General features: G+C 43.7%; 1 protein-coding gene across 1 annotated transcript in view; it reads left to right on the top strand.

Annotated features, from left to right (window-relative positions):
• The window catches only part of Bzw2 (basic leucine zipper and W2 domains 2), a 49,542-nt gene that overhangs the window by 590 nt on the left and 23,442 nt on the right, over positions 1 to 25,510 (top strand). The window contains exons 2-4 of the mRNA XM_050158716.1: positions 16,390 to 16,454; positions 19,624 to 19,800; positions 24,396 to 24,499. Of these exons, the coding sequence (XP_050014673.1) occupies positions 16,397 to 16,454; positions 19,624 to 19,800; positions 24,396 to 24,499 (339 nt within the window). The 5' untranslated portion in view covers positions 16,390 to 16,396. The remainder of the gene's footprint in view (positions 1 to 16,389; positions 16,455 to 19,623; positions 19,801 to 24,395; positions 24,500 to 25,510) is intronic.

Here is a 25,510-nt window from a genome sequence, read left to right as displayed (position 1 = left end):
CCTGTGGTGTTTGTTAAGGATATTCAGAAGCAAATTACGCTTGCACTAATACTTCGTTGGGGTGTGGGCTATCTTTACTGTGTGAGAGAGTTGCCTGTCTTTGTAACTCAGGTTTGGCGATTTATGGAACTAGGGAGGGGAGGGTGGAGAGGGCGGGGATTAAAATTGGTGTTGCTGTCTATATATAACCTTAGATTAGCTTCTTAATCCAGCCTTCATTCAACTGTGGTGTGGAGCTTGGAGCTTCCACCGTAGGTAGATAATCGGTGAATAAAGTGTACGCCTTTCTGTGGTACAGATGCAAGACATGCTTGCTAAAACATGCAATCATTCCCCCCACCAGATGCGTCTATGTAGCGTTTTACAGCGTCAATCACAGCTTCTTCAGAAATGACTCTTAGTTTTCCTGTTGTTTCTCTACAGACTAACATTGATGTTTCCCTCAAGACCCAACTGTGCTAGGGAGAAATACTTGAGTAATTAATTACGTGGGTGGTTTTTATTAAGCATCCCCAGTACCACTCTTTCTTTCCACAGCACCATTTATAAAGTGAAATGCCTTTTCCTCTGGCTCTCCAACTTTCATTTGCCTCGAAGAATACGCTCACGCTTTAATCTCGGAATGATGTTCACTGTGCCCTGCCTTTAACCAAAATATTTTCTAAACTCCAGCTGCCTACATCCCCCCCCTCCCCAAAGCCCCCACAGACACATAGAGCTCCCGGCTTGGGGTGGGAGGAGCAGATTCTCACATGAAAATGGTTGGTAATTATTCATCTCAATGTATAACAAAGAAACTTTTGTTTGGTGATGCTCTCAAAATGATGTAGCTGTCCCAACAAGCAGTAGGGCTTCTGAGACTGTCCACTGCTGGGTAGCACTCACACTGGGGCTATGCCATAATAATGGATTTGCCACAGGAGCCCACATAGCTACTAAAATGCCTGAGAGTAACCCCACCATGTGACTGCATATCATTTCAGCAGATGCATAGACAGGATTGGGCTCTTAGCTGCCAGTCTTTCCGTCTCTCGTGCCAAATCTGGGCCATGGTTACTTGAAGGTCACACCTGTTTGTCTCGCTGGGGTTGTCAGTTCCTCAAGGATAGCCACAGCGGATGTGTTTGCTGGGTGTGGTGGCACCTGGTGGGTATTTAGTCTTCTCAATGTGTGCCTTTAAATTAATTAAGTTGGTGATATTTAAGGACAAAGAAAAACATCCATCTAAAAGAGGTGCAGATAAATCCTGTGTTCAGCTGGGACTGTGGGAACAGATACCTAATGGAGAGTGTTCAGAGGGGTGTCAGTAAGAAAGAGCACTGTACAATAGAAACAGTTTATGGAAATGTGTTCTCATCCAAGAAGTCTGCTTGGTAATGAAATAGCTGTTCGTTTTGACTAATTCTGTCCATGCTCTGCATAGGATTATTGTAATCACTGTTTCCAGGAATTAGCCAGTACTGTCTCCATTTATGAAAATAAGAACAGAAGCTAAAGGAGGTTAATTTAGCCACGGCCCCACAGTTAGGAAATAGGGAGTCTGGCAATAGCTCCTTCTTGATCTGTCTTAAAATGCTTTTGTAGGGTGTGGTGGTGCACACCTCTAATCTCAGCACCCAGGAGGCAGAGGCAGGCAGATCTTTCTAGCTCCAGGCCAGCCAGAGTGACTTAGTAAGATCCTGTCTCAAAGGTTAAAAAATAAGATAAATAAACATATAGCCAAATTGAATGATTAAAAAGAAAGAAAGAAAGAAGAAAGGAAGAAAGAAAGAAGAAAGGAAGAAAGAAAGAGAGAGAGAAAGAAAGAAAGAAAGAAAGAAAGAAAGAAAGAGGAAGGACATGACTGTTCCTAGCTATGGTGGAGGAGAAAGGATGTGCAGCTAAAAGGAAGAGTAGAGACAGGGGCATCTGGGAGAGTCCAGAGTGGACGTGTCCTTGAGCCTGGTCAAGAGAGGGGGAGGGGAAAGATGGGAGAGGTTGAGAACCAGGTGCAGCAGCCAGGAGTTAAAAAGGTAAAAGAGAGACTGGTAACAGAAATGGCTTCATTGTATAGGGAAGAATTCTGGGTAGAGGGCAGGTTCTGCCAGCCACACCCTGTAACTGGTAGGGACTGTGAGGGATGCTGGGAGAACCTGGCCACCAGGTTCTCAGCCATTTGTCCCTTTACCCTGGCTCTTCTCTGTGTGCTTGGTGGGAAGACTTCCTCTGACTAGCTGTTTTGTATGACGTTCATGAGATCCAATCTGCCAGAGGTCCAGTTCTCCTTTTCACCTCTGTCTGGTGCCTTCTCCTTTACCCAAGACTTCCCGAGATATGTGTGTGTCATATATGTGTCTATTCCACGGGGTTTTTTTTTTAATGGAAGCATATTAGTACACTTTTTTTTTTACACATAATGGAGTGTGTGTGAGAGAGACTCCTATTCCATCTCCACCTTCGTCAACATAGTAATCTCTGAACTCTCACGCCTGTCCTGTCACCTCTCACACTACTTGTGTCCTTGGTGTTTGCTGTGCTTCCCAAGCTTTGCCTATTTCAAGGCACCCTCAGCAGAGTAAGCATCAAGCACAGTCCTTTTTTCACCTGCCAATGAGGGAGGCTCCAAGTGGGTCCCAGCAGGCATTTCCAGTCGACCAGCTCCTCCCACTCTGCCCTAAGGTCACCATACTGCTGGTTCCCTAACTGCCAGTAATTCCCACCCCTTGTTTCTTTCTCCTTTCCCTTCCTGGAATCCTGTCTGGTTCACCCATTCCCTTCTCCTTCTCCATGGGAATTTCTCTTCTTTCAATTTATAAGTCTTTCTTCAGCTGGAATGTGTATCTTTCTCCTCGCTCAGTAAGGGAAGTACAGACCCTTAGACTATGAGAGGGACATGCAATCTTTGCAAAGGCGTGGCACTGACAGGTGACATGGTTACTGCCATTGTTGGCAACCTCTAATGGGTCTGTATTGTGGGAACCAGCCAGCACCCTCAATCCAGCCTTCCAATTAGCACCGTTTTCTGGGTCTGCATTCCACGTGGAAAACGATAAGATTTAGCCAAGGCCTTCTCCTCCCATCCTATAACCACTTTGCATAATTGTTTGGATCTCTTTTCCTTCTTGACAGTAAAGTCGCTGGGTCAGCTCTCTCTGTGTTTATGAACACATAACCTAGTACCTTGCTGCTAGTAGATGCTCACGACACGCTGAGCTGAATTCATTTGATCTCAAAGTTATTTTAGGTGGATTTGTTTACTTAGTTTACTAATCCTTCCTGGCAGTGTGAAATGGCAGCAAACACACGTGGCCAGAACCAAGGGCAGGCGGTCTTGGGCTTCTTGACACTTGGCACTACCAGCTAAGGGAAAAGCTTCTCACAAATTTAGCATGCCATTCTCCGTTCCCTGTGCAAGCCCTGCGTCTTTCGCTCTCTGCTTAAAGATAATACTTTGGGGGGGGGGGGAGCGCTGACAATGAACTTTCAGTATTTTACCTGAGAGGCAGAGTTTCCCCCTGGTTGTTTGGCTTCTTGAATTTACACTAGGTACCGTCCCGATTGGCTGGAAACTTGAGGCTATTAAGCAGTTTTGACTTTTCTGACCAGAATAGTATGTTTCTGTTTTCAAAAGATTGCTTATCATCCAGAGATCCATTTGGAACTATCCGAGAAGGAAATGGTGTGCCTTTTGCTGCAGCGTAACCATGGCTAGAGGCTGGGACTGGCTGGAAACTTGGAAGACAAAACTGCCGGCCTTGTCATTGGTTGACGCTGTTTGACTAACTTCATTCACTAGCCTTCCTCCTTTCGACCATGTTTGAGCGTGAGATTCTGAAAAGTACATTTGGGAGTATGAGAGTCCCTAAGACGACATTGCCCCCACCCGTGAGCCTGATATGAACACTCAATGTTTAAGTTATGCAGTTCTTCCCTGGAGTGCTCAGATGGCCACACCTAGCTCTGCAGGGGACTAAACCATCACATGCCTTAGTAACTTCAGCACAAGTGTAAGGAAGAGGAGCTGACTCCTTCCTTGGCTCACAGGAATGAATATCTTACTGTCAGTTGGCTGCTGTCCCTTTGTTTGTAGACAGTTCTAAAGGAAGACACAGAGTTTATCTGAGGAAAAATCAAGAGGTTAACCAAGTGGAGATATAGGTGTTCTTCTTCAGTCTTGGAAGCCAACTCAGAAGTCATTCCCAAAAAAGGAGTGCCAGAACCCTTGTGCCTGTAGGCTTTGGTAGGATGTGGTTATTAATGCGGGGAAGCCAAGACTGTCGGGCGTGAGGACGGTGTCTGCCCAGGCTCTCACTCACGCTTCACTTAGCTGAGTTCCTACGTGGGCACCTACTTTCTGATTCCTGGAACTTTATATCATGTGTGCCTCGGTGTTAACAATTTTCCTGGCAGCTGGGGGGCTCTTAGCAAGCATGGGATTCTGAATTGGATCCCCCTGTATTGTCAAAACAAAAGGTTTCTCTTATATATTGGAGCTATTGAGTAAGATTTCAACATCACTTTCCGAGCTTTGCTTGAAGGGTTTTTAGAAAGCATTTAATTAACACGGACTCTAGTGATACGAGGAAGCTGGGGACAGCTGTACCTTTCGTTCTTAGCTCTCTCCGGAGTCTGTTTATTGGGGACAGATCTCTTCAGCAAGTGTCTTTGGGGAGGTTAGGTGCCAAGTGGAATGATTTGGCCTGTTCTAAATTTGGCATGTGTTGAGTGAAGAGTGCCAGAAATGCTCAGATGGTCCTGTTTGTAAGCTATCTACTATGTATATCAAACTTAAGGTGGACCACTAAATGACCCTTAAGGTGGAAAATCAAACTTAAGGTGGACCACTGAATGACCCTTTAGGTGGAAAATCAAACTTAAGGTGGACCACTAAATGATCCTTAAGGTGGAAAATCAAACTTAAGGTGGACCACTGAATGACAGATACCGTGCTGTCGTGGATTTTCCTGATTCCTGTGTTAGCTATTTTCTTTGATTTTTTTTGTTTATGTCAGTGACAAGGAACATGTAATGATAGAGCTAGTAATGCCCCACTTTAATATCAAGAAGAGAATAACCACTTGGCTACCTTTAATTCTTTTAAGTCTATAATGTTACATTTAATGGGAATGGAATAATCCATTTGTGTAAATAGAAAATTACACTTTTCCCTTCTTTCCAAATTATTTTTATCTTAGAGGAGAACTTTTTTGTTTGGTTGGTTTGTTTCCGAGACAGAGTATCTCTATGTATCCTTTCTATCCTGGAACTCACAGACAGCCACCTGCCTCTGCTGGGTTTATAGGTGTGTACTGTCACACCCGTCCTAGTGGAGGGCATTTTAAAGAGGCAGGTGTTGGATGGCACGCTCATTTAGGAAGCCTAAAGAACGGCCCTGAGTGGAGGACTGCAAGTGTCCACCTCTGTCAGCATTCCTGCAGGGCTTACACTCATGGCGTAGTCTGCTGCCATCCTATCCTTACAAAAATCCTTCAGTGCTTTAACCTGTGAAGTTTCCTAGAACTCTGGTGATTTCTAAGGGGGAGGCGGGGAGCACAGCCTGTATTTTCCTAAGAAGACAAGGTAGTAGAATGGGACTTTTATGAGCAGGAAAGAGAACCTCAAGTGTAATGGTGCCAAGGAAACTGCCTGCGTAAGGAAAAGGATGTCACATAATATGCTTGGGAGCATGAAGGTTATTTTCATTCAGTTTGAGCCTCTGCAGGAAATAGTTGAAAAATTGGATCCCATAACATCACAGAAATCATACGCCCATAAATTTCCCACTAAAGAGGCAGTGTGGTTAGGCACTTTCCCTAAAGATACATGCTTATTTTCCTTACTAAAAGTCTATAGAGAATGGTCATTTTGGTGGCAACCTGCTAACTTAATATACCCAAGAGCTGACATTAGACTCAAATTAATATTTGTGTGCCACTCTAATTTTAAAAGTATAAAGTCTGTGAGACAAAACTTCTTCCTTCAAGACTCTTAAGTACCTTTCGTCACGGCGTGGCTCTTGGGACAGTGTCTTGGATAGAGACAGTGGACTTGTCCCTTCTTTGCCAACTCTAGAGGAGCCAGAGTCTGTACTGAATCACCAATGCTAACGTTAAATACGTGGCCTCCCTTGAGTGGGTTGAGGCCTTGGAGCTTTATCTAAGGGGCAGTTGAGAGCCTGGGTTTAGAGCCAAAGTATCCTCTCCTTGTGGTGCTAATCACGAGTTAAAAAGTTAGAGAGAAAAAAAAAATCCACCCCGCTATTCAAACACTAATCGGCACAGCCGCAGCTCAAGTGAACGATAAGAGGTGTTTTGATACATTAGCTGTCAGGGGGACCTCTGCTTGGCCAGTGCCAGCTTTATGTCAAATAGGGACAGAGCTGCACCTGCTGGCAAGTGAACACTGGGAAACTTGTCCGCTCTGGCCCCTCTGCCCTGCAGACCTGGCATACTAGATAAACAAATGAATGATTGGCCTGTGGCTGCACCACTCTGACGCAGGAGATGGGGAAGGGGAAGATCTCTGCAGTAGATAGAGCTCTGGCCTGTGTACAAGGCTCTGGGTCCTGCCCCTCACACTCCTCAGAAAAAGAGTGTTTGAGTTTGTACCGCTGTGCTGATTTCGATGTCTTGTTGTTGACACTTCTTTGGGGACTGGAGAGATGGCTCAGCAATTAAGAGCACTTGCCCCTGTGGAGGACCCCATCTCGGTTTCCGACACCCATGTGTGACTCCATTTCCAGAGGGTTCAGCCTCCTCTTCTGATCTCCCTGGGCACCAGGCCTGCTTGTGGTGCACATACACACTTGTATACAGAACGTTCACACACACATAAAAGAAGTAAAAAAGAAATTTCAGGTGCTTCCTTTCCTTTAAGTTTGTGTTCCCTGTGATCTAGATAAAACTGTTGGTGAATACATAACCCTGTCAATGTCAATGGTTCCGAGCGTCCCTCAGTTCTAGGCTGGCTATGGCAGTTCTGTGTCTACCGCACGTGCTTTCCTTGTCTAAAGACGGGCACGGGTATGTGTTTAGCCTTCAGCCTTTGTTGTGCAACCTGTAAGCTCATCATGTTTCTAAGTGGAGAGGAGATCTTGAATTAGAGTCATCTTTCACCTGAGTGTGCTGGCACCCCCCTTTAATCCCGGCGCTCCGGAGGAGGAGACAGTTGAATCTCAGTGAGTTCCAGGCCAGCCTTTTCCACATGGTGAGTTTGAGAGAGGCCAGGAAGTTATAGAGAGAAAGGGGATGAGGGCACCCAACCTTGATAGATAGATAGATAGATAGATAGATAGATAGATAGATAGATAGATAGATAGATAGATAGATTTCTCAATACTGGAAGTTTGCTTGGTGAGTGTGAGCATTTGCTCAGCAAGTTTGGGAACTGAGTTTGAATCTGGAGCACATATATTAAAAATAGCTGCCAGGGCTTGTAGTGCACACGCCTTTAATCCCGGCACTCGGGAGACAGAGGCAGGTGGATCTCTGTGGGTTCAAGGGCAACCTGGTCTATAAAGTGAGTTCCAGAATGGCCAGAACTATTACACCAAGAAACCCTGTCTCAAAAAAAAAAAATGAAAACAAACAAAGCTGATTATGGTGCCCGTGCCTGTAACCCAGAATTGCAGAGCAGAGGCAAGCAGATCCTGAGAGCTCTCTGACTGACCAGTCTGGCTGAACCAGCAAGCTTCTGACCCACAGAGACACACTATCTCAAGACAGTGATGCAGAGAGCAATAGAGATACCTGCAGCCTGCTCTGGGTCCCAGACACTCGTGTCTGTGGAACACAGACAGACACACATACACACCCTTCTGTTCTCAGGCGCCGCATCTGTTCAGCTGTCTAGCAAGGACGAGAGGCTCTGCTAAAGGAGCCAGCGCTGAAAACGAGGACGCGAGTCACTTGTGTCTTTTATTCGATACGCATGAGATTCTCATATGTAAAAGCGTTCTTGTGAAAAGATACATAAGTGATGTTAAAGCATTAAAATTGCCATTTTCCTAGTATGTGAATCAGAATAAGAAAGGTTGTGGAGCGAGCTTTAGATTTTATTCCGTCTTTGCTTTGGGTTAGTGTTGGTCTTCACCCTCGCCAGACTACCATGGTGTTAAAAAGCTATGACAAACCATATTGTCTTTTCTTTCTTTCTTTCTTTCTTTCTTTCTTTCTTTCTTTCTTTTTGTTGTTGTTGTTTTTGTTCTTTTGAGACAGGGTTTCTCATATTTTTGGTATAGGTTTTTATGCCTTTGTTTTTATGTAATAATTACAAATTGGTGGATTTTCTCACTTGTCTCCCTTGATCATTTGGCATTTAGCTAAAGGCAAGATTCCTTGGGGCTGAGGGTGTAGCTCAGTAGCCTTGAATCCCAACCCCTGAGCCAGCTACGCCTGTAATCACAGTTCTTAGGAGGTAGGTCTCCAGCTCCGGCTGTGTGGTAAGTTCTCCAGGAGACCCTGTCTCCACAGCAGTCTTTTCCATAGCCCCTTCCTTTTCTCTTCTGAGCTGTCAGTTGTTTTCACATAAATTTCAGGTGTCCCGGCTTTGATTTTCTTATATTAATCATTGATGTCCTTTAATCATTCTCACTCCTGATACCCAAGCTAGGCTAAGAATTCTTTCCAAAGTGCTTGCCACCATTTTAATTTCCCCCCTTTTTTAAAGAGTTATTTATTTAATAGGTATAGTGTTCTGCCTGCATGTAAGCCTGAAGGCCAAAAGAGGGCACCAGATAGTAGTGAGCCACCATGTGGTTGCTGGGAATTGAACTCAGGACATCTGAAAGAACAGCCAGTACTCTTAACCTCTGAGCCATCTCTCTAGCCTGCCCCCCTTTTTATATCGTTTTTATTGAGCTATACATTGTTCTCTACTCCCTTTTCTTCCTCCCCTCTCCCCTTTTACACTCTCCCATGACCTCCATACTCCCAATTTACTCAGGAGATTTTTTTTTCTCCTTCCTATGTAGATTAGATCCATATTTGTCTGTCTTAGGGTTCTCTGGAGATGTGAAATGTAGGCTGGTTTTTCTTTGCTTTATGTTTAAAAGCCACTTAGTGAGTACATATTATATTTGTCTTTCTGGGTCTGGGTTACCTCACTCAATATGTTTTTTTCTAGATCCATTTGCCTGCAAATTTCAAGATGATTATAAGGCACCACATGGTTGCTGGGGATTGAACTCAGGACCTCTGAAAGAGCAGCCAATGCTCTTAACCTGTGAACCACCTCTCCAGCCCCCTGATTATTCCTTTTTATAAGGTCATTTCTCAGCCTGTTTGCTGTTTCTAGCAAATGATTAGCATTAACACACACAAACACACCTGGAGGTGGTGGCAGCCGCCTTTAATCCCAAATCTCTGTGAGTTCAAGGCCAGCCTGGTTACAAGAGGTAGTGCCAAGACAGGCTCTAAGGCTACAGAGAAACTTTGTCTTGAGAAAAAAAAAAGAAAGAAAGAAAAGGGGGTGGGGGAGGGGAGCAGAGAAAAATGCAGAGCTCAATAAAAATCAATTAAAAAAGGGAAAAAACGTACACATACACACATCTGGACCATGGGCACCGGAGAATACACTGGAAGATTATAGCTATGTATTAGTTTAGCTTGTAAAAGCTGATTACAGGGAAATCCAAGGCCAGTTAAGGCTGCTTGTTACATTGTTTCTTAAAGGCAGGTTAAACAGAAAGACTGAGTACCCAGTAGGCTAGCAGTCTTGAGTCTTAAATGACCCTGGTGTGTATTATTAACTCTGGCTGTGAGTTCCAACAAAATTTCTAGTCTCTCAGAATGTCAGATTTTTTTTTCACAACGCATTGCCGCATCTATCAGATGGCCCAGCTATTCCACTCCTGGGCATGTACCCAGATCTCAGATTGCCCCTAACTAGCTCTATCTCTCACATATGGGAAACAACCTGTTCCCACAGCCTTCCTTCCCTTTTTGAGAATGTCTCTTCAGCAAAAACAGCCTCCCTGTGGCACCTTGCAAGAAAACACAGGTTTGTTCTTGCCTCCCCCCCCCCCCAAGCCCTCAATAACTGGAGGTGACCTTCTCCATTTACAGTGGAGACTGGGCAGAGGAAGATAACCTTGGAGCCCAGGGAAAGAAAACTAAGAAGGAAGAGACACGCTAGCTTTCGGGAAGCCTTCAGCCAGTGGGCAGCATGGCCAGGTGCCCCAAAGAGCCTCCCTTGGAGACAGGAACTTGTCTGTAAGCAGGTGATACGGAAATGGCTATCTGATTGGGCAGCAGAAAGGAGTCCTCTCCTCCTGAGGGCTTGAGCTGGGTGTTTCCCTCTCCAATCTTTCTGCCTCTTCAACTGGAACGTAAAAGGCTCTAGAGGTAAAGAGTTGAACCACCCAGCCCCTGGGTTTCGGGTACCAGATGGCTCTAAGACGTTAATGGCCCCACAGTCGCCTGCCAGCTCACACAGATGGCAGCCTCCCTGTTGCTAGTTACACACCTTCTTCCTAGATACCAGTGTTCTGGAAAGGTAGAAAGCCAGCCCAACTCTGTAAAGGACCATGGACACAGTGTGCCAGGCGGCCCTAGAAATCTGGTTAAGCTGTTGTCTCCAGGTCAGACTTCATGAGAACCGAGTTTCACAGGTATAACGGGGGCCAGGAGAGCCCCATATCAACACTGAGTAGAACCCAGTTTCCATACTGATGGTACTGCCCACGTGTGAAGCATGCTTTGTTAAAGACTTAGTCCCGGCCAGCAGAACAGCTCAGTGGGTAAGGGTGCCTGGCACCAAGCCTGACTTCTGGACTGAGACCCTTAGGACCCATATTACAAAAGGATAGAATTGATTCCAGCAAGTTGTAGCTGTTCTCTGCACGTGATCTATGTAGAGATTACCTGTGACATGTTCTCTGTGCTGTGTGCCCACAGGTTCACTGGGCACTAAATATCTACCCTTCCCCACCCCACCATAAACACAGATTAATTGGAAGATTCTAGCTGTGACGTTTCCCCTATTGTCTGCTGTGTGCCCACAGGTTCACCAAGCACTAAATATCTACCCCTAAAGTAGCAAATTTGACAGGTCAGAGCAGCTGCTGACTGTGTCCACAAAGAAACATTTGTTAGAGGATACTAGCCTCTGGGCCTCCTGGCTTCTAGAGGCGAGGGCGCAGTAATCAAACTTTTTCTCCAGTCTGGAAGTTCAAACCCCCTACCTGGGGCAGCAGAGGGGGAAGCCAGTCCGCTGGGGCTCCAGAAACTGCTGCCAACACTACAGAGCTCGGGAGTTTTCTTGGGGCTCTGACGACCTCCCTGTGTGACACCTATCCAAGTTCTGATGCTGTACCACATGGTGAGGTGCTAATAAAAAGAAGCTGTGCTCTTAAAAAATCTCACCAACATGGCTGGCCAAACATGAGCAAAGGGTGGCACCAGTAAGCATACTGAACTAGATGGAGAAAACCTACACAAAGAATTTTGGGCAGCCGAGCGAAGCTGGGCTTGGGAAAGTGTCACACCACCAGGGGAGTGTACACCAACTGGTTGTCTGTTTCCAAGTGGTTAGTCCTAAAAACATACATACAAGTGACAGTATTTGGACCCACCAGGCTATATTTAGGAATACATATGTGTGTATACACATGCATATATTGAAGGAGAAGGGAGAGGCTCTTCATCTCTTACTGACTGGTTCTAGAGCATTTCTGGTTCTAGAGCATTTCTGGGGCTAGATCTAAGAAGTAGATACTGTGTAACTAGTGGCTTTGCTCTGAGGTCCTAACTTTCCACTCTTGCTCAAAAATCAGACATCGTTTTTTTCCCCACCCGTCATTCCTCTGGGGAAGATTTTGCCCTTGTGTGCTAACGACTGTTTACTCCAGCTTTAACCCTGGGGTCTTCAGTATTCGCAAATGTCACAGGTACCCTCTTAATCTCTTAATCAATCATACCTACACATGGCTACACGATTACAATGTCTACATAGGGCTACACGATTACAATGCCTACTCAGGGCTGCACAATTGTAGTAGCAGTCTTTTTGACTACCAAACACTTGGTGCTGTGGCCAGCACAGTGGCACAGTGGGTATCCACTGTCATCCTTCTACTCCTTCCACCCACCCCCACTGGGAGGTTTTTGATTCTGCTGCCCTTCCTTGAGGAGTATTCCAGGTTGGGTTGTTTTTTTTTTTGTTTTTTTTTTTGTTTGTTTGTTTTTTCAGCCAAGTCCTTAAGCATCAAAAGAAACATTTTATCCTCTCTCCCAGTTTGGAGGTGTGGCTACTGGTTATCTAACTTCACAGTGGATTGGAATGCCCCATTTCCTAGATTTTTTCCGGGAAGGGGGGGGGGATGGAGGGAGTTAAAGGGATGTCATATCTAACATACACTTGAAGAAGCATCTTGCTGATGCAGGATACCTGGAAATCTTCCATCCACGGCTTCTTGTTCAGGCCCCACAAGCCCTAGGGCATGGTGTCACAGGTAGTTTTATGAAACCACAGGGCTATGGTCAGCTTTTGGGTTTTAACCACTACACCAGGAGCTGAACTGCATCTGGGTTTCCTAGCCGTGATGCATGCACTGAGTAAGTTTTCAAGAGACCCTAGTTTTATCACGGTCTTATTAGCATTGTGGTTCTGATGTATCTTGTGGGCTTTTCCAAAGGACCCTAGGAAGAAACAACCTAGGGGGAAGGTCCCATCTACTGTGATCTGGGGAGGGGAAAACGGCAGCTGTGATTGTAACACTCACCTCATACATATATGTAAAAACTTCATAAAACTGAGGAAACCCAAGATCTCTTTAATGCCAGTAATTTAAGCTTTTAAAATGAATTTAATTTCAAGAAAACGTTGCTACAATAACACCAACCTGGAAGTTTTTCTATATTGAACATGTTATGTTAAAGATTGGATGTTTCTTGTACTTACCTGTTTGAAAAAAGAGGATCCCTTATAATTATGGGAAATTTTTAATTCTTGAATCTTGCAAGGAAACCCAAAGTGCTCCTCGAGAACAGTTTCCTGGGGTTGGTGGAATGTCCTCACAAAACACATTCTTTGCGGGTGAGGTTGAAGACTGAAATCTCTGCACCACCACCACCACACACACACAGTTGTAAGAATATTGACTGCACAGAGCAGTTTCTTTATGGCGTTTCATTGCAAAGTTTCTTTTCCTGCCCACTTACATAATATTTTGAAAATGGGGCCAAATGATTCTCCAAGATACTTTATTCGGAATAATGTTAACTAGAAATTCTGGTGATGGAGAGATAGGTCACGAGTGTGTGTTTTCTCAGAGGACTTAAATTTGGTTCCCTTCACTCATGTTGGTTGCTTACAACTACCTGTAAAATCTAGCTTCAGGGGATCAGTACCTCCTTTTGGTCATGGGGCACATACTTTCAGATATAGATAGATAGATAGATAGATAGATAGATAGATAGATAGATAGATAGATAGATATCATACAATTTAGGTATGTTTTTAGGTAAGTATTGAAGCCAAGTTCTAAAATCACATTGCCTAATATGGTAAGCATTAGTCAAATTGGTTATTTAAAATTTAATTGATGAGAATGAAATAAAATTAAACATTTAGGTCTTCAATCATACTAAAAAGTTCAGGGGTGAAATGTATTTTCTGGCCTGCCATCTTAGGGGTATGAACAAAGTAATTCCTTCTTTGTTGTAGACAACCATACTGAATACATTGTTCACAGTCAGACATAGGGCCTAATCTGGCTAACTACCTACTTCATGAATAAAGCTTTACTGATGTATAGACACAACCATTTGTTTTCATATGTTCTACTTTAAAATCTTTTATCATCTTTGTGCAAGGTATGTGTGCATAGGAACAGGAGAGAAGGGCACGTGTGTAACGAGTCTTTTTCTGTCTTTTTCCTACCAGCCAGCTCCCAAATAATGACGTAACGAGTCTTTTTCTGTCTTTTTCCTACCAGCCAGCTCCCAAATAATGACACGGAGACTTATTAGCTATGAAAGCTCGGTCTTAGCTTAGACTTGTCCCAGCAGCTATTATAACTTAACCCATATTTTTATTTACCTATGTTCTGCCACCTAGCTTTTAGCTCTCACCCATTCTCTATATCTGCATCTCCATGGCGTCTCTTCCTCTCTTCTTTCCAGAGTCTGGGGTGGGAGGTCCTTCTGGCTATGTGTTGCTTTCATTGGTTAATGAATAAAGAAACTGCGTTGGCCTGTTCACAGGGCAGAACTTAGGTAGGCAGGGAAAGCTAGGCTGAATGCTGGAAACAGGAAAGCATTGAAACAGGAAAGTCAGAACAGCCGTGGAGCTGCTGCCAGAGTAAGACATGCTGAATCTTTGCTGGTAAGCCACTGCCATGTGGTGATATTCAGATTAATAGAAATGGGTTAAGTAGAAAGATGTAAGAGTTAGCCAAGAAGAAGTTAGAGCGAATGGGCCAAGCAGTGTTTTAATTAATATAGTTTCTGTGTTGTTATTTTGGAGCTAAGTGGCCTTCCTGTTACAAGAGTCCTTTAACCTCTCCAAGATCTGCTGTATGTGACATTTAAAATGTTTAAGTTTTTTTGTGGTGAACCATGGCCATTCCTAGCATTGACCTCTAAAGTCTCCAAAGAGATGATGGATAATAAACAATAACAATTCCACCTGGATTGTGATACCATTAAGATGACAAACACCACCCAAAGATTAATTTTGAACTACAGAGTACTCAGGACAACTTCAATGCTGCTAACTCAGAGGACTTGACCATGATCTCTGAGCCATCTCTCAGGATTCGTTCACATGAGGCTTCTTCAGACAGTAGCAGCTGGAGTAGAGATAGGACCAAAAAGCTGGGCATATTTTTTTCTCCTTTTACAGAAGAAAAAGAAATGTTGTGGCCTCTGCTTTAGAGTATTTGTTTTCCTGAGTTGAAGCTGTGTGAGCAGATAGCATCGCTGTTTTATACTTAGTGCAGTGATGTCATGCCGTGGACGGCAGACCATCAAAATTTAGAGATGAACTAAACCAGACCACACAGGAACCAAACCAGATCATATGCACCAACCTCCAAGTACTGAGGCAAACGGTCACTCATTTAAAGGGAGGGGGAAATTAAGTTCTTTTCTTGTAGCTCATCCATCTGTGGTCAGTCTGACCCAGTGCTTAATTCCAAGTGCCCTGTTTTTTTCTGAAGCCAGGGGCTCACTCAGTGAGGACCTTGTGAAGACTGAGCCTGACTGGAGCAGATTACAGGGTAGCACGGAGTACTGAAATTAGAGGGAAGTGTGCCTCACTGCAAATAGTGACCTCTCAGTGAACAGTGTCGTCTTCGTCCTGCCTGTGGTGGACAGATTTTGACTGTTTCAGATTGTGCTGATGTGTATAAGTCTTTGCGTGTGTGTGTTTCTCAGTTTTTCTCCACGCAGAATAGATGATGTTGAAAGTAAGATCCCATAACCAGGCAGGAAGAAAAACTTGGGCATTTAGAACTGAAGCTGATCTAAAAGCTAAAACTTTTAAGATGAAGTGTTTTGTGGTACTTCTTCCGTGGTGGTGGGGGGGTGGTTCTAGGGTGCAAAGACATCATTAATGGGTAGACCCTTTGAATTGGTGTTCTGGATCAAAAGTAAAACTTTTAGCAAAAGCTCACACTTGAATTTTCCCAAATACTTACAAAATAAGAACATTTTGACACAGGGCTACATTTTACATTTTATTTTTGTCCCCAGATTTCCTAATGAGACTCCAACTCTTGGTGATTGTTGGTTGTCAAATGATGATACGTTGGGTCATTTGTTGTTCTGGGGGATGATGAGGGAGATACGGGGGGGGGGGGGGGGGGATAAGGGAGATACAAGGACAGGTATGTTGCCTCAGAAACTGGAGTTCATCTTGTCTTTTGGAGCAAAAGCAGAGGACAATGAGGTTGCAGCCCAGTAGGTAATGGTGAGAAAGGAGAAATAAATATAATTATGTCACAGAGACGGAGCCAGAACCCAAGAAGTGGCACAGGCAGATCTAATTCATCCTTTGGGAAGTCGGTGCAAATCTCCATGTGGTGGTTCAATTGTAATTTACTTAGCTAGACACATGTTGTATGCTGAGTTGTATCTTTCACATACATGTATGTTTGCCTTGGTCTGGGCGTGGTTAAAGGAGAATAAAGCAATTGCTGCAGTGTACATACACGTATGTATTTACAGATATAGATACAGATACTGATACCATACACTCCCTAAAAGCAGGGTGTGAAGTTAAAGTTGTTGCACGTGGTTGTTTCCCAACGTTTGCCAAAAGTGATTCTAGGTAAACGTTCACATTTGCTAATCCAGTAATTTAAAATCCATATTCTTGCATGGTTGAGGGTTGAACTTGTGTTTATTATCTACATAGGTTTATTTGGACGGCTAATTCAAAGTACACAAACTTTATTTTCTTTTTCAGTAATTTTATGAATAAGCATCAGAAGCCAGTACTAACAGGCCAGCGGTTCAAAACCCGGAAAAGGGGTAGGTTATGTTGTGTGTGTGTGCATGTGTGTGTGTGTGACACTCTAATCAGATTATTAGAACTGAGAAGAGTTTGAAGGATGCCCTGCCCTCCTTACTAGTATGATGGAACTCTGGGTAGCCCTTTTCTGCAGGGCAGCCATGGGACCGGGTTGCTTAAGGGTAGCCCTTACATCTTCCCCAAGCCCTGCCTCTTTGGGAACAAAATGGAGATAATTAATAAAATAAACTTAGCTTTTTTCTTTTTTTACAAACTTTATTGTTTTGACATCGTTTATATTGTAGTTGTTTGTTTTTTGAGAAAATGTTCATAAGAAAGATAGACAATGTTTTTGTTGCAGCATCAAAGGGTCTTTTATCTCTTGTTGTGTAGTGGACACTGTTGCTATTAATCCATATATGAGTTCATGGCACCTCGCCCCTCCCCCACATAGCTGACGAGTACTGTGGTTCTGGTATAAGTGATGTTAAAGACTTATTACCATTCTCATGGCTGACAGCTGCACGTAGCCGTTCAGTACAAGCTGGACGGTTTTACTGATATCAAAATTATGCAAGCATGTAGTTTAAGCAAACAGCTCTATGAGATGTAGTTACAGCAATAGGGCTCTTGACTCTTAAGTAATGCTTTTGATTTTTCCCATTCATGAAGCCAGATCACATTTTCCTATGGCGCGCTCTCTCTCTCTCTCTCTCTCTCTCTCTCTCTCTCTCTCTCTCTCTCTCTCTCTCTCAGCAGTATTAATTGTTCACGTCCTCCTACAGAAGCAGAGGATCCAGTCCTTTGCCTGCGTCCCTCCTGTCCTCCTATCTCCTGTGACTGGACATGATCCTCATGGTCACTCTTTCACACGGTGTCATTGGGATCCTTTGGCTAAATAACTTTAGTCTCTTTTTTTATTATTTAGGCTTCATTTTTCTATGACTTAAAACTATGCACTCATAACTTTTCCGTCATTATACAAAGGAATTGATATCGACAATAATTCTTCTATTATAAATGCCCTTCACTTTATTAGTTCCTCGAGAATTTCGTACAAGTCGATCATATTCACCTCGTCTCCCTCTCCCACGTATTCCCAGATGCCTCCCTTCTCTTCTCACACAACTTCCATGTCTTTTTTTTTTTTTTTTTTTTTTTAACTGCACCAGAACCCACTTGGGCTGCCCAAATGTTCTTGGATTTGTGGCCTTCCACCAGATCATGGAAGACTTATTGGGGCAACACTGACCCTTCCTCTCCTAGCAGCTAAAAATTCACACTAGCGCCTCTGCTGGGTTGGGGGAGATTTGTGTCCAACTCTCTCCCCATGCTTCCTCTTCTTTAGGCTGGCGTGATCTTCTGTGTGATGTCACAGCCACCATGTGGTCATACAAATATCCGTCCTGCTGCATCCACCCCTGGCTCTGCCTCTTGAGTTCCTCCCAGCCCCCCTCTTCCAAGGTGATCTCTGAGGCTTTGGAGGTTGGAGTATGGTACATAAGTGCCATTTACCCTCCCATTGTGTCAGGCTGAAGAGCTGTCCTGGTCACGTTGTCACCCTGAAGCTGGACTGTCCACTGTCTGCACCAGCGTTTTCCTTCACGTGTGTGTTTTTGTTTCCTTTGTAAGAGCTCATGACGTAGCCGACGGTCACTCCCCACTTCTGAGGCTTTGAATGTCTCGATGCATCCTTGCTTTGCTCTTGTCTGTAAAGAATCAGTTTGGCTGAACTCTGGGTTGGAAATCGTTTTCAGCCAATTTTTTGAAGACACTGATTTCTGAACCAGAATTGTTCAGGACTTATTTCTGCTCCTTGATACTTTATGTGTGACTTGGTTTTGGTTTGCTCTGCCCCAGGAACTGAGACCCTAACCCTTCCTTCTGGTGCTCTGGGATTTTTATGGCAGTGAACACACCTTGTGCGGGTCCAGTTTGAGTGTGTGCTCACACCATTTGTCAGCTGAACACTCATGTTCTTCAATTCTGTAAAAACTTCCTGAAATTTTTAAATATAATTTCCATTGACTAGAGGTTTGTTGTCTTTTTTTTTTTAACTGTACTATTTCGGTATTTGGCTGGTCTGCCCTCTGCCTTGTCGTTTGACTGAGATTTTTCTAGATTGCTCACGACAGATGTTTTCAGCTTTCTCTTTCAGTTCTCCCACTGAGTTCACGTTTCTGTCATTTTTCATTCCAAGAGCTCACTGTTACTCCAGAAGTACTCTCTATCTATCCCCCCTTTCTCTTCAGCACCAACCTTCCGCACGACACCCATCTAAAGTCTAGAGCAGGACCCCTTCAACCTCCCAGCCACACCATGCTGTACCGCCGTGTCCGTGGATACGGTGCACCACACCAGCTCATGGCGCCTTTCAGTGTGTGCCTTTGCATCTTCTCTGTCTGCCCCATGGGTGTGCCCTGGAGACTGCAGCTGTGTCATAGCTGGTTTTCCTTAAATCCCTGCAGCCCAGTCAAAATGTACCTAGTCATTGCTTACCTCTTTTTCATATTCCTGAGTTTACAGTATGGTTTTATGAAGTCCAGAGGATGTGTGATATTGCAGTAGATTGCAATAGCTAGAAGAATCTGCTAAAAAAGGCTGCAAGACTCTTAAAACAGTATCTCATTGTCTTATTTCTTGAGCAAACATTCTAAAATATTATGTTTTGGTTTTCTTGTAAAATATGAATAGATATAACACCCATGCACATACCAAAAAACCATGTGTGTGATCCTCACCACTGAATGTCAAGAGGTGAGGACAGAAAACAGTGGCTGCCCCGGAACTCTACACCACACATTCAGCTCAGCATGAAAAGAGACGCCTTCTTAGTTCCTGCATTTTAGTCTTGTTCGTCTTCATCTCCTGCAGCCACTGTTGAGTCTCTGCTTCACGTCTTCATCTCAGGCAAAACGTAATTCATGTTTTAGTAGTTATAATTACCCCATGGTTAGGCTCAGTAGATAATATCCGTCAGCCTAGCCTACAAATGACAAGTGAGCATCGTTAATGTTACTGTGTGTTAGATACTTAAGATGTTTGGAAGCCTTAACGTCCAGAGTCAGCCAGTTTGTCAGGGCAGATGTCTGAAGTTGGGGTTTTAGAACACGGGAGTCTATATATATGGCCAGTTTCTTTCAGCACTTTATTTACACACGCGCGAAACTAATTTTTTTTTCTTTTCAGATGAAAAAGAGAAATTCGAACCCACAGTCTTCAGGGATACACTTGTCCAGGGGCTTAACGAGGCGGGCGATGACCTCGAAGCTGTAGCCAAATTTTTGGATTCTACCGGCTCACGCCTAGACTATCGTCGGTATGCAGACACACTCTTCGACATCCTGGTGGCCGGCAGCATGCTTGGTGAGCCCTGTGGTTTTAACATGTTCTTATATAGTATGTTTGTATCTCAAGTCCGTTACCATATTTCCTCTTAGGATGGAATCCTTGGAAGCTTACATTAATTAAAAAAAAAAAAATCTGCAACTTTTACCTAGACTATAATTCCAAATGGTATTAATAATGTAGGTTTAAATGATTAACTAGTTCATACAACATAGAACTGGGAGGTTTATGTTCACACTAGGACACAGCCACTTCAGCCAAAGAGCCAATTGCTTCATGTGTCCCTAAGCCACGGGTGTCTATAGGAGGAGGCTGTGGCTTTGTGTGTTTGTACATGTCTTCTAGATTCTTCCCACATACTTGAAGAACCCAGATGTCAAATGGCAGCTTTTCTTTTCTCTTCCGTGTGCTCACGTTGATGTCAGGACTCACCCTATCCAATGAGACAGGGTCTCTCAATCAAACCCAAAGCTTGCTAACGTGGCTACTCCAGCTCGCCAGGTTGCTCTAGGGAATCCCGTGTTTACCCCCTGAGCATTTTGTATAGGTTTTGGGAATCTGAATTCTGGTCCTTAGAACAGCTGAGCTGTCTCCAGCTTCTTTACATCTTAGTTCTTACCGCTGATTTCCATGGTAGCTCTGCGCCATTCGAAGTTGTCGGTTTGTTTTCAGTTATCCAAGAGATATTGTGGACTAGAGATGACTCCGCTGTTAAAGACCATTGGCTGCTCTTCTAAAGGACCCAGGTTTGATTCCCAGCGCCCACAGGGTGGCTCACAACCATCTGTACCTCCAGTTCCATGGGATCCAATGTGTTAGCATTCAGGCACTTGCATTGGCCTGCCCTTGGGGACCTGGCAGGATACGTCATGCTTGTGTGCACGCGCTGGTCAGTACTCAGGCAGTTAGACTGGCTTGCTCAGCATCCTGACAGGGTCTTCGGCTATGCCTGTCACTACCTGGTTTCTGTGAGCATGCACTATGCCCCCTTATACAAGTCAAACTCCACCCACCTCCCTCTTCCTCTGTCCCAAAACTTTTTTCTGAAGAGGGAGGCAGGCAGGCCTTTGCGCCTCTCCTTTCTAATTCTCTCCTAATAACTCCTCCCAGCACCCACGTGAGCCCTGTCACAAGGTGTGTCTTATCTGCTCTCTCCCGCAGTTTCTAAACTATACTCAAGGCCATCTCCGACCTTCACAGGTGCTCCATAAATGTGGCTCACTTATATCCGTGCAGGCAAAAAAAAAAAAAAAAAAAAAAAAATCTAACGTATAAAACAAAACAAAAGTGAATTTGTTTACTTTTTTGTTTTATTTTAAGAGAGAGATGTGCAAAAATCTGTGGAAATATTTTGATTGTTTCTAACACTTGGAAGTGGAGCCAAAGTGTGCTCTGCACAGATGAGGCAGTTGACATAATAGAAGTGCTGTCCCCCATGTCATCTGTACTTCCGGTCGAGATTTGCTGGCCAAGCCAATCTACCTTGACACAGGGCAAATACATTTCTCCGTTTGGAGGTCGAGCCTCCTCTGAACCCCCGTTCACATGCTCTGATGTGGAACGTGGCCCCCACAAACCACCAGGCCTTGATCTACATTGCTGAGCTTCACTGCATTCTGAATTAATTTTGTGATACCATTTATACAACTCACTCATCGCTATAGAACTCAAGAAATCTCAATACAGTATGTTAAATCCCAGTACCCAGAAATAACCATTGATAATATTTTGGCTAGTCCCTTCTAGAAGCCTCTCCTCTCACACATTTTTGATAACTGAATAATATCATATGTGTCTGGTACTATGTGTGTTAATTTGTGTTTGCTGAGCAATATAGTCTGCCTTTCACCTCCATGAGTGTTACATTTGGGGTGATTTCAAGAGTTACACCCCAGTGATAATTAAAAATATTGAGTTCCAGTGTGTTTGTAGGCACATCCCTGTATCCTGCTCTGTGTAATTATTAGCAAAGCACCAACTACGCTATTAAAGGATGGAGCTATTAGGATCCTAGGAGGCAAAGAAAATGTTTTTCTTAACATGTTGCCTTATATCACGAATCTCCTGCGCTTGTCTTTTTATAGAACTTCGTCAATTAAATTAACAGTTGATATTTTTAAATTTGTAATGAAATGGTGCGTTTTCTGACGTTACTTTCAGTATTCACTGATTATATTTTACCAGTGCACTGGCAACTCTGTGAGGGTGGTTAGCAAGCGCGTCACGCATTGGTCAGCCCCATGGAACCTTGTTATTGTCACTGCTCATGCGGGCAGCTTGTTTCCGTAGACAATTCAGGTTCTCGTATAGCAGCTGCATGTTGTGTTTTAGGGTCCCAGTGACCTCCAAGCAGCAGTCTTAATCCTTCTGTCTGTGCTGAGCTGTTTCTATTTCCTTCCCCTCCTATAGAATTGCTAGCGAGCCCTTCTTACCTCTCTTCCACCCCGTGAATGTATTGAAGTATCTGCACACTATGCTTTGATTTCCTCCAGGGCTTATTTACCATCATAGCTGACTTAGCCCTGCAGCCCAGACTCCATCCTCCACACTGTGCCCGTGTATACCACAGGCTGTTATGTTTGACACAGCTTAGCCATTTTACACACTCCAGATGCCTGTGAGTCCAGATTCAAGATGAACTAAGAAAAGTCCTTCCTTTAACTGAATACTTTGTCAATGACCAGTCGTGCAGGAATTTCCTTCATATCACAAGGTTTTCCTATTGTTCTTGGTCTTTCATCAAAGAATGTTTGTCTTTTCCTTTAAGAAAAAGGAACTGCAAGAGATACATTGTGGCCACAAAGGATACATTGTAGCCACAAAGGATACATTGTGGCCACAAAGGATACATTTTTTCGCTGCTACTACTACCATCTGGAAAAGTAGAAGTGTTCCAAAACCAAGAAGTGGCAATTAACACTTGCTTCTAATGTGATGAGAAAACATTTGAAATGCAAGCCTATCTCAGCATATGATAACCGTTATCTGTTGTGTGGGCGAAATTATTTTTAAAACCTTTACCTCCCTAGGGAAAAGTCTGCAGGTTCAAAGTCAGACTTTCCAGTTCCTCAGTTTTTACCATGAAGGAACAATTAATCCAGAGGTTTGAGAAGATTATCATCTTAATATAATTTTAATTCCGTTGGCTGTGTTCATTAAAAGGCGCTAATGAAATTGGGGGTGTAAGTTGTTTAAGGAAAATAGACTCCTGCAGGAGCTGACTTATTGAAAACTAATTTACTTAGAAAATGTTGTTGAAGTTTAAAGCCCCATGGACAGCTCGGTAAGGGAAAAAAAATTCTCATTTCCTACATCCAGTACCAGAAGTGGCTACCTGCGGCCCTTCCCACCCAGTGTCAGAAATCACAAATTAACTTAATGCTAAATTACACAAATTTAAGTAGATAACTACTTTGGTGTCCTCATTGCTGTATAAATTATGCATATTTAAATTTTAGAAGTGACTGATAGTAGATAGCAATATTGGTCTCCTCGTTGCTATACCCATGGTGCACAGCACACACACACACACACACAAAACAAACAAACAAACAAAAAACTGTATGCTTCAAATACTTGTTAAATATATTAGAGTTATCTCCAAGATGGGCCACTCAGACCCATCCTAACTAAAGTGAAATAGAACTGGAAGACAGAAGTGTTTAATACACTGTTTCTGCCTTTGTCAGTGCTTATAGTAGCCATTGTTGAAAGTTACGGGAACGTGGAAAACTGAACTTTGATAAAAAAGGGACTCTTCTGTTCCAGCCAGTGCAGCTGCTAAAGGACTTCAAGTTCAAGGCATCAGTACAGACTGTTAGGCACATATGGGACATTGTTGTCGTGAAAAAGGAAATGGTTTTATAGAAACATTCCTGTATCCCAGTAGAAGCCAAAAGGGTCCATAAGAGTTGGTTGCTATGGTTGAGCCCACTTTTAGTGCTGATAGCCCACACCACCAGAGGGCATCCATGAAAGCCGGACCCTCTGCTAAGAGATGGCTCGGTAAACAAGAGCGCATGCTGCTGTTGGCGGAGGACCTGAGATTGGTTCCTGCACCTGTGTGTCTAACTTAGAGGGTCTGACACATCCTCTTCTAGCCTCCAGCCAAGTCAGCACCACCCAAGTGTGCAATGGCACACATATATATCTATATAAGTAATTTAAGAAAAAATAAAGCTTAAGTAAAACAGAGCTGAATCTGTTCCATCCCGCTTAGGTAGATAAGGTCCAGCAAGGCATTTACCAGTCCTGAAAAAAGGCCATGGCCTAGTGTAGGAAGAAGCATCCAAAATGTCTTGAGGATAGCAACACAGTTCACTCGGTAGAGGCTGGCTTTCATGGCTGAGTACCCACTTTGGGAAGAACTAGGTTTTTAGTGATAGGTTCTAGTGAAAGCCAGGACATGGAACAGGTGTGGTCAATATATTATTAACAACTTATTTAGATCGTCTTGGAAACAAATGCTTGGCAACTTGTCTTTATTTGCACACGTGCGCCCTATGAAGCGCACCGTGACGGTTTTTATGTGTACTCTCTCGTTTCCTTGATGTTCCCTTCCTATTTTGGCATTGCCCCTCACACCGCCCTAACTGTGCTAACCTGTCTTCCAGCCCCGGGAGGAACACGCATAGACGATGGTGACAGGACCAAGATGACCAGCCACTGTGTGTTCTCAGCCAACGAAGATCATGAAACCATCCGAAACTATGCTCAGGTACAGCCTGGCATGCAGAGCGGAACGGAAGCCCCAAGCAGATAATGATGGGGAAAGAAGCTCTAAATAACAGTGCCAGACAACTCTCGTGTGTGTGGAAAAATACACAGTTGCATTCCTAGCGAGCCCTAACTTTTTAGACCATCCCTTTGCCCACCTACAATTCTCCAGGTGCCCTCTATAAATTCGTCCTATTTTTGGAGAAAACAGTCTTTCTTTTCCTACTAAAGCTGCACACTCCCTTTGACCGATTGGTTTTATATCTTCGTCTTAAGACCTCTCGCGGCCACACTTGAGGATGTATAAGACAGCCATGGTGATTATCAGTAATGCCAAGGAGGGAAATTAATGTACAACTGATTTGGAAATTTTGTGACATACAGTATAGTATAGTATAGTATATTGAAGAGTATGAAGAAGGCTGGAGACATCGCACAGCAATCAAGACTGTGGGCTGCCTACCCTGCTACAAGACCTAGGTTTAATTCTCAGCACCCATATGACAACTTACTGGGGATCCCCAGTCCTCGGGGATCAAACAACCCCCTCTGATCTCCAAGGTCACCATGCGTGCACATGGTACACACACATACATACAGGCAACAATACACAAGAATAAATCAGTTTTTTAATCATCAAGAGTATGTAAGAGTTGTAACTGCTCTGAGAAGGCCTGGGTTTAAACTGTAACACTTAGTTCCATAGCTCATCTTTTTGGGGCTTGGGGGCTGGGTCTCTCTCATATCAAACTCCCAATGCTCCAGACACTTAGACTTCCACAGCTGGAAGGACCATAATGTCTAAGTCTGGTTTCTTCCAACTTCTGCATCTGGAAGATTGAAACTAGTTTATTTTCACCAGCATGTGTTTATTCATGTTGTTTCTATTCTATTTCTGTTTCTATTCTTTTTTCCTCTGTTTTTTTCATTTCCGATTGTGTTTTTGCTTTCAATGTGTTTATTTGTGTGTCTTTATGTAAAGATTTGTTCACAGCAGCAGTTGTCCTCGAAG

The sequence above is a fragment of the Alexandromys fortis genome, unplaced genomic scaffold, assembly GCF_014885135.2.
Source record: "Alexandromys fortis isolate MF-2015 unplaced genomic scaffold, M_Fortis_MF-2015_v1.1 scaffold_101, whole genome shotgun sequence".
In the NCBI taxonomy this organism is placed as follows: domain Eukaryota; kingdom Metazoa; phylum Chordata; class Mammalia; order Rodentia; family Cricetidae; genus Alexandromys; species Alexandromys fortis.
Note: the sequence above shows the minus strand (reverse complement) of the source record. Positions and strands in the feature narration are given on the sequence as shown.